The 8,356-nt window shown below is 60.6% G+C and overlaps 1 protein-coding gene across 1 annotated transcript in view; it reads left to right on the top strand.

Moving 5' to 3' along the window:
- IL17RA (interleukin 17 receptor A) overlaps positions 1-8,350 on the top strand; it is a 19,895-nt gene extending 11,545 nt beyond the window's left edge. The window contains exons 8-13 of the mRNA XM_012732596.1: positions 194-277; positions 573-657; positions 1,432-1,440; positions 1,715-1,816; positions 3,507-3,548; positions 4,099-8,350. Coding sequence (XP_012588050.1) covers positions 194-277; positions 573-657; positions 1,432-1,440; positions 1,715-1,816; positions 3,507-3,548; positions 4,099-5,603 — 1,827 coding nt within the window. The 3' untranslated portion in view covers positions 5,604-8,350. The remainder of the gene's footprint in view (positions 1-193; positions 278-572; positions 658-1,431; positions 1,441-1,714; positions 1,817-3,506; positions 3,549-4,098) is intronic.
- Positions 8,351-8,356: the final 6 nt, after the last annotated feature.

Genomic DNA, 8,356 nt, shown 5'->3' with positions numbered 1-8,356 from the left:
GGCACCGTGCAGGCACCGTGCAGGGAGCAGGTACCAGTTACAGGGGGGTTCTCGAGTTAGCAGCACACAAGGGCCCCGGGGAAGCGTCATTTCTCCTGGAACAGAAGCCTGGCCGGTCTTCCTCCCTGTGGTCTTCCACGGGCCCGGTGCTCCCCACAGCTCCCTGCAGCACCCCCGCATCCTCTCTCCCCAGCCCGCCCCAGGGGATTTCCACCGGAGGACCAACGTCACACTCGGCCTGTCGAGCTTCAGTGGATGCTGTCGCCATCAGGTCCAGGTGAGTGCGAGCGGCGCAGACAGGTGCAGGAGCAGCACTCAGCTGATTCTTCCAGAGACAAGGCGGGCGGAGTGGGGGTGCGCCCTGTGCCGCCACCCTCTGGGACTCCCGGCCTGGTGGCGAGGGCCTCTGCCTTCTGCAGCCCATCTGGGCAGGCCCCTGGAGCCCCTCGCGGGGATGGGCGGTGGGAGCGGGCAGCCAGATGGGTCCTGGCCACTGCTGGCCGGAGGCACCTGTGCGTCCCCAGGGCTCCCCGTGAGCACGCCCCTCTTGCCTGCCCTGTCTCTGCTGTCAGATCCAGCCCTTCTTCAGCAGCTGTCTGAATGACTGCCTCAGACACTCCAGGACCGTCCCCTGTCCAGACAGCCGGAACCCTCCAGGTGGGAAGCGTGCGACGCCGGATCAGGCATCCTGGCCTGGTCCGAAGCGTGGGGCAGATGAGAGATGTTCTCCCGGGCTGGGCTGCTGATGGCCTCCGTCAGCTGTGCAGCCTCAGACAGAGTCCTTGAGCTTTCTGACCCTCCGCTCTGACTAGAAGAATGGGGGCGGCTTATTACCATAGAGCCACTTGTCTGCCACGTACTGAACACAGGGCCTGAACACACCCCCGACTTCAGTTCTCACAGTTTGAGTCACATGGACGTGGCAGTTGATAGGCCACTGCCACAAAGCTGTCTGAGCCCCTGTCTGAGCTCACCACCCGGCTGGTGCAGTTCCTGGGTTCTGACCAGAACCCGTGAGGATCATCTGCTCTTCCCCGCCACACCCGCCCCCTCTTCGTTCAAAGTTCTGGGCAGCCTAACTCGTGGCTACATCCAGATGCTAGTCAGGAAGCAGCAGCTCTTGCACTGGCCTAGATGAGAACCGACCCGGTGCTGGGGGAAAGGACGGTGTCTCTCAACTGGGTGTCTGGGGCGTGGCCACGCTATGGGGAAGGCAGGGAAACTGAGACAGTCACTAGAGACCAGGGTGAACCCCATCACATTCTGGGGGGCCCTCCTGGGTCAGGGCTACAGAATACTTGCGACCAGCTGAGCAAATGTACAAATGCACATTGCTCCGCTGACGTGCTCCATCGAGGGCCCTGAGCGGATGTGCGTACTCTTGTGATGGCTACTGATAATTCTACCATTTTCCCTTTGTTCTCCTTGCAGATTTAGCAGGTAAGCACAGCCCCTGTCTCCTAGACCTATCAGGTAAGACCCCTCAGGGCATGTACCCCTGGGGCCCCTGGGAAGGCCCTGACTTCGCCTGTATGGAGCAAGACAGAGGCAGACAGGGCTGGACCCAGAGGCCAGCCTGGCGGGAGGGAATGAGGGCCCGTGGGTCACGGTACCAGCCAGAGGCAGCCCGAGGACTCGGCAGTGGGGCTGGGGAACCCCAGGGCTGGCGTCAAGGCCTTCCCTGCCCCTCACTCACGCTGTCCCACTCACCCAGAGTATGTCCCCCTGTGGGTGTACGGACTCATCATGGCCGTCGCCGTCCTGATGGTGGCCTCCGTCATCCTGCTGATCCTCTGCATGACCTGGCGGCTGACAGGTAAGGGCAGAGGCCTTGAGGGCTGAGGGCTTCCCTGTTTGCACCTCTCTTTCTTCCCATGTCCCCTTCTTCCCATCCAGTCTCTGTAAGGTGGTCAGGTGCACCTTCCACCTCAAGTGAAGTGCCCAATCTACCTCTCTTCGGCCATATCCTAGTTGTCAGAACTCCAAGCCTGGAGCCCAGATGAGCTGGGCCCACCTGCCAGTGCCACTAACTACGTGTGCAGACTGCTGGCATCTCTGACTCTCAGGTTCCTCAAAATGATGTTGGTACCCACACTAACACCACTGTAAAGAGGACATGAAACAATGCATATCAACTCTCAGTGCAGAACCTGCCACGCATCCCTGGCTCACTATGTTCGCCGCCTTGATAGTCATTGGTATTAAAATTAATATTCATCCCAAATGATCAGCCTGAGCAACCCCATCCTGCAGCCCACCTTGTATTTATGCGTCAGGGAGAGTAGCGCGTGATCTGGTGGGCCCGGCAAAGGCAAGTTGCTTAGCAAACCCTAGCTTCAGTTTTCTTTCTGGAAAATGAGACAATACTCCCTCTCGGGGCTGAGTGAGGAGGAAATGAGCCAAGGAAGATGTTTGCTGGTGCAGGATAGTATCAGTTCCTCTCCCGCTGCAGCCCCTTCCACCACTCCTGCCCTCACTGGCCACTTCTAAGTAGGTGTCTGGATTGGGGGCCTCGGCTGGTCCCCGCCCTGCACGACACTAGGCTGTTTCCCGGGTGACCAGGGAGGCCACCCCCACCTGCAGGGCTGGCCAGAAGTTAATCGTTATTAATTAGTTCTGTGCAGTGGGAAGAACACCAGACCTTTGAGAGGGTCCTTCCCCAAAGGGTGATTGGGGCCCACGAGAGAATGTCTCTGAGCACTTTATAAGCCGTCGTCGTCTCTCTGCCGGCCCTCTGACCTCTCCCTGCGGCGTCCCACTCACCGCTAAAGGAAAGGACAGGAAAGAAACCTCACTCCTTGGGCCACTGTCTTTTGGCATTGTGGGTGGAGGCCTAACAGGTGGGGACTGAATTTAATGTTCTAGAGGCTTCTGTGGTCACCCATGACCACGCATGGGCCTGTGACACTAAGAAGCTGCTCTGCCCACACTTGTTTCACTTCCTCTCTGAAGGGAGCAATTACTTCAGAATGTTGGTTTCCTTTCCTCACCTCACAAGTGCCAAGAGGAGCTGTAGGGTCCGGGGCGGGGCGGGTGCAGCTTCTGGAGACAGATTCCCTCCTGTGAGGACTGTGCTGGGGGAAAGGAGGGTGTCTCTCAACTGGGCGTCTGGGGCGTGGCCACGCTATGGGGAGACAGGGGAACTGGGACAGTCACTAGAGACCAGAGTGAACCCCATCACATTCTGGGGGGCCCTCCTGGGTCAGGGCTACAGAACACTTGTGACCAGCTGAGCAAATGTACAGTGTACCGGACACCTCACACACAAAACTGGGACACACAGAGACCCCTCGTAGCACTCCCCTCCAACCCACCCACCCCTGCCCCCCAGACACAACTCACAGAGGACGACTCTCAGCCTCAGAAGTATGAGTGACCCTCAGCCGCTCCCCCGAGGGCCACCCCTGACCACCGCCCTTTCTTGTCCTTTGGTCTGTGCCTACAGCACAGGGGTGCTCCCCTGGGGTCCCCGCAATCCAGGCCCTATGTCTCTTTTTCCCTTTCAGCCGCACGTCGTGAAAAGCATGATGATGACAGCAAGAACACAGGTCAGTCTTCCCTGGCTGGGGCAGGTGTTTGGTTTTGAAGGTGTGGTGGTGGCTTCTCTTGAGATGTGTGGTTAAGTCGCCTCCTGTGGTTTAATGCCCAAGTCCCGCCCCAAGACCTCACTTTCAGAGGACCCGCCTTCTAGCACCCCCCCCGGGAGGGACCTCAAATGACAAGGCTGGGACAGGGTTGTTTGCACCACTTGACCGAGGAAAGGACTCAGAATGTTGTGGAACCAGGGTCTGCCAATAACAGGTATTTCGCTTCCTTGGCAGTCGGTTCTGTGGCTTTTTGTCCCTCGGTTCAAGTAGTAAAAGTGCAGGCTGAAGATGAGATAGGAGAGCAAGAGATTCTTGCTTCTGGTGCCTGATTTTTCTCAGGCAGCCAAGATAGGTGAAAGCCCAACACCTGCTGCTCTAAGACTGGTGAGCGAGCGAGGCTGGGCGGCCCGGCCCCTCCTGGACCGGCCAGCAGGGGACGCCGCCCTGGGGTGCTGTGGTCAGCGCGGGCACTCACTGGGCCTGTGGGCTTGGCTTCCCTGCTCCCCCTCAGCTGCGCTGCCCGAAGACGCCCTGACGCCCCCACCCCTGAAGCCGAGGAAGGTCTGGATTGTCTACTCTGCCGACCACCCGCTCTACGTGGACGTGGTGCTGAAGTTCGCCCAGTTCCTGCTGACCGTCTGCGGCACGGAAGTGGCGCTGGACCTGCTGGAGGAGCAGGTCATCTCTGAGGTGGGGGTCATGACCTGGGTGAGCCGCCAGAAGCAGGAGATGGTAGCGGGGGACTCCAAGATCCTCATCCTGTGCTCCCGAGGCACCCGTGCCAAGTGGCAGGCCCTCCTGGGCTGGGAGGCCCCTGCCCTGCAGCTCCGCTGTGACCACGGGAAGCCCGCGGGCGACCTTTTCACGGCGGCCATGAACGTCATCCTGCCGGACTTCAAGAGGCCAGCCTGCTTCGGCACCTACATTGTCTGCTACTTCAGTGACATCAGCAGCGAGGGTGACATCCCCGACCTCTTCCACATCACCTCCCGGTACCCGCTCATGGACAAATTTGAGGAGATTTACTTCCGGATCCAGGACCTGGAGATGTTTGAGCCTGGCCGGATGCACCGTGTCGGGGAGCTCACAGGTGAGAAATACCTGCAGAGCCCGAGCGGCTGGCAGCTCAAGGTGGCCGTGGAGAGATTTCGCCAGTGGCAGACTCGGTGCCCCGACTGGTTTGAGCGTGAGAACCTCTGCTCGGTGGATGACCAGGACCTCCCGTCGCTGGACGGAGAGGTGTTTGAGCCTCTACTGGCCCCGGGGGGCGGCATCCTCAGGCAGGAGCCCCTGGTGCGGGAACCTGCCTCGGAGGACTGTCTGCGGGTGAATCTGAGGGTCAGCGAGGAAGGAAAAGGGATGTCAAAGCTGGACCCTCAACTTGCGCCCCAGGGGGTGTCAGCCCCCGGGGCCCTCCAAACCGCCGTGTTCCCAGAAGAGGCGGCCCCTCCAGCTCAGGCCGTGAAGCCCATCCCTGGTGCTGCGGGGGACGGTGCTTGGCTGGCCGTGGTGGAGCCAAGCGAGGCCTGTCCGCGGCTGGAAGGCAGCGGCCCGCGGCGGAACACTGTCCTCTTCCTCCCCGAGGCCTCGCGGGAGCCACCCAGCTGCAGCACCCCAACGGCCTCGTCCGGCTTCCTGGATGGCTGCGGGGGGCAGCTGGAAGGCTTGATGCTCTCCCTGTTCCAGCAGAGTCTGAGCTGCCAGGCCCAGGAAGGGTGGGGGAGGCCGGGGGTGGGCCTCACAGACCTGCATGCCCCCCTCGATGAAGAGCAGTCCGACCAGGGCTATATCTCTAGGAGCTCCCCGCAGCCCCCCGACGGGCTTACAGAGGTGGGGGGCGAGGAAGAAGAGCAGGACCTGGTGCGGTCCACCGAGCCACTGTCCCCTGAGGACCTGCAGCGTCTGCGGAGTCTCCAACACCAGCTCTTCTTCCAAGACCTCTGGAAGAACTCTGGCTGGAACAGTGTGGAACTGGACAGGCCGGACTCGTCGGGCCTCCCCGGCCCTGAGCACTGAGCCCTGAAGGGGCGCGCGTGTGTGTGTGTGTGTGTGTGTGTGCGCGCGTGCACTCTTGGGTGTGTGAGCGCTCTTGGGTGCAGGTGCGTGAAATGCACCTTCAGATGTAAATATTTGGTTCTGACCACAGGCATCCTCCTCGCCTTTTGTTGCTTTCGCACTGTGGCCATCTGCCCGCACAAGAATCCGCAGCCCATTCCGGGCAGCCCACTCCCCGAGACAAGGGCGGAGGGTCCTGGAGTCTCCAGCAACCCGCCACCCGCCCCCCCTGTGTTGCCCTACTCCGTGTGGGCATCTGGGACACACAGGTGAATTACACCTGGCTTGGCTCTGACCGGCTTGGGCCTTACCCTCCAGTGTGGGCAGCGGGTTAGCAAGCAGAGGGTGGCCACGTGAAGGTATAAGGGCTGACTGAGGCCGGCCCAGGCCTCGGAAAACAGAAAGGGCAGGGGAAGTTTCCTGGAGGAAGAGACATATGAGCTGAAGGAGAAACTAGTCTTCTGGGCCAAGAGATGGTGTCTGGAGAAGGTGGAAGGCCCTGAAAGGGAAGCAGGAGTGGGGAAGGGCCGGGAGGTGAGTCCGCCAGCAAGCTGCACCTGGAGTGGAAGAGGGAGGTGAGGGAGAGGGAAGGGAGGGGCCAGAGCCTAGGCCGGGAGCCTCGGGCTGCTGGCAGCTGACACCTCTGCTTGAGGGGGTGGGGGTTGCCTCAGCGGGAGGAGTTTTTGCCTTTTAGAGGAGGAGCCCTAGGCCAGATGCACCCAGAAGCGGACCTAGAGCCTCTTAAGAAGGACAGAGGGCAGTCGGCAGGGAGGACTTCTGGAAGCCTGAGCTCTGTGCTGGCAGCAGGCCTGGGAGTGCTCCAGCCAGGCCGCCTGGCTGGGCCTCACGGCCTGCAGCCCCTGGGCTCCCCGCTCCCCGTGACAGTGAGAGGAGAGAGCTCAGAGGGCCTGGGGGGGCGTGAGGGTGGGCTGAAGCCCCGTGTCAGCTGATTTTGCAGTGCCCCCTGGGGGACTGCCATTCTCCGCTGGGGCTTCCTGAGCCCTTAGACCTGGGCGTTCTGCACTGTCTACACTGTAGCCCCGAGCCTCAGCGCGGAGGGGAGGGTCGACACCGCTGGGCGCCAGACACCACGCTGGGTGTGGTGCGAGCCATCCATACGCACCAAAGCGATTTTCAGTAAACGTGTCCACCCTGGTAAGAACGTCGCCTTGTGGTGTGAGGCGCGTTTCACTGTAAGGCATGAGAATGTCGCCATCGGGTTGCAGGGACACCAGGCCTGCGTCCCAGGCCACCCAGGACCCATACCCAGCCCGGCAGGGAGAGGACCAGGTGGGGAGACGTGCTCTAGCTTGGATGTCTGCGTCCCCGGGAAACTCCTACGTGGAGACCTGGGCTTAGGTGCTGGTATTCCCAGGTGGAGCTTCGTGGTGAGGGCGGGCCCCAGAGACCCCCACCCTCCTTCCCTGGGAGCCGGTCCTTTGAGAGTGGGCCCTCACCGGACGCTGAATCTGTGCGTGCCTTGATCTTGGGCTTCCCACTCTCCAGAGTTGAGAAGTCAGTTTCTTTGTTCATAAACCTTCCAGCAGCCCAAACAGGCCAAGACAGAGGAGGAACTGAGTCCTCCCAGTCACCAGCTCCGTGGGCCGGGGTCCTTGGCTCGCTGCAGAGACGTACGGAGCTTTCTGTGATGTCTTCCAAGCCCCCACAGCCCTTACTAAATGCCCAGAGCGTGGAATCCGGGGTGGCCTCTCCCCCTGCTGGAGCTGGGGATACTTGCGGTGACCCTGGCCAGTGTCATCTCTCCACAGCACGCTTTCCATGTTGATTGCAGGCCCCACAGCCTTGAGCTCTGGTCTTGCCGGCCAGCAGCCATACCAACAAGTGTCCACACCTGGCTGCGTCCACTCTGCCCCTTTATCTCCAGTGCAGCCGCTTTCCCCCTCTAACAGCTTTATTGAGAGATAATTCATGTAGCGTACAATTTACAACTGACCCCTACACGCCAGTGGCTTTCGTTCAGAGTTCAGCAACATCAAGTTTACAACATTTTTGCACGCCCCAAAAAGAAATCCAGCACCCCGAATCACATCCGTGAGACCCTTGAGCCCCCCGTTCCTCGGAGAGCCGTCTATTGTGCACATGGCACAAATGGAATCATACAGCACCCCAGGGGCTCCCCACCCCGTTCTTTCTTGTCATCCCCTGGCTCTCCTGTGTTCCCTCTCCCTTCTCGACCCCCCACCCCCCTCTGTTCTTTGCTCTTTGAAATTCTGGTCAATCTGTTGTGACAAATGTGAAAGTTCGAGGCCCGTGTAAAGAAAGCCATGCCTTGTTTTTTTGGAACACTGACCCCCAGCTAGCTGAACCCTGCATCTCCCAGAAGAGCCCCTCCAAGCCAGGACCCCCCACCTCCCGGGTCCCCATCCTGAGTAGACTTTGACGCAGGAGGCACAGACAGGCAGAGGGACAATATGTGACCAGGGAGGTGTCCAGGGCCGCCTGCACCCCCCCACTCCGTGCAAGCCCCCATGTGGAGTTCGGGGCTCCGCCTGCTGTCCTGTCCTAGTCCAGAGAGGAAGGAGGGAGGCGGTGGCCTGGACCGTGCCACTTGGACTCTGACCCTGCGGCGGGATCTCGTTTCTGCTTGGGAAGGTCCCCAGAGGGGTCTGGCTTTGAAGGGGGCTTTGCTGGGTGACTTAAACAGCCGGCAGCTACCACCTGGGAATACCAGCACCTAAGCCCAGGTCTCCAGC

The sequence above is a fragment of the Condylura cristata genome, unplaced genomic scaffold (genome assembly GCF_000260355.1).
Source record: "Condylura cristata isolate star-nosed mole 26May11 unplaced genomic scaffold, ConCri1.0 scaffold00034, whole genome shotgun sequence".
NCBI lineage: Eukaryota > Metazoa > Chordata > Mammalia > Eulipotyphla > Talpidae > Condylura > Condylura cristata.
The sequence above is the reverse complement of the archived record's forward strand: the minus strand, read 5'-3'. Positions and strand labels throughout refer to the sequence as shown.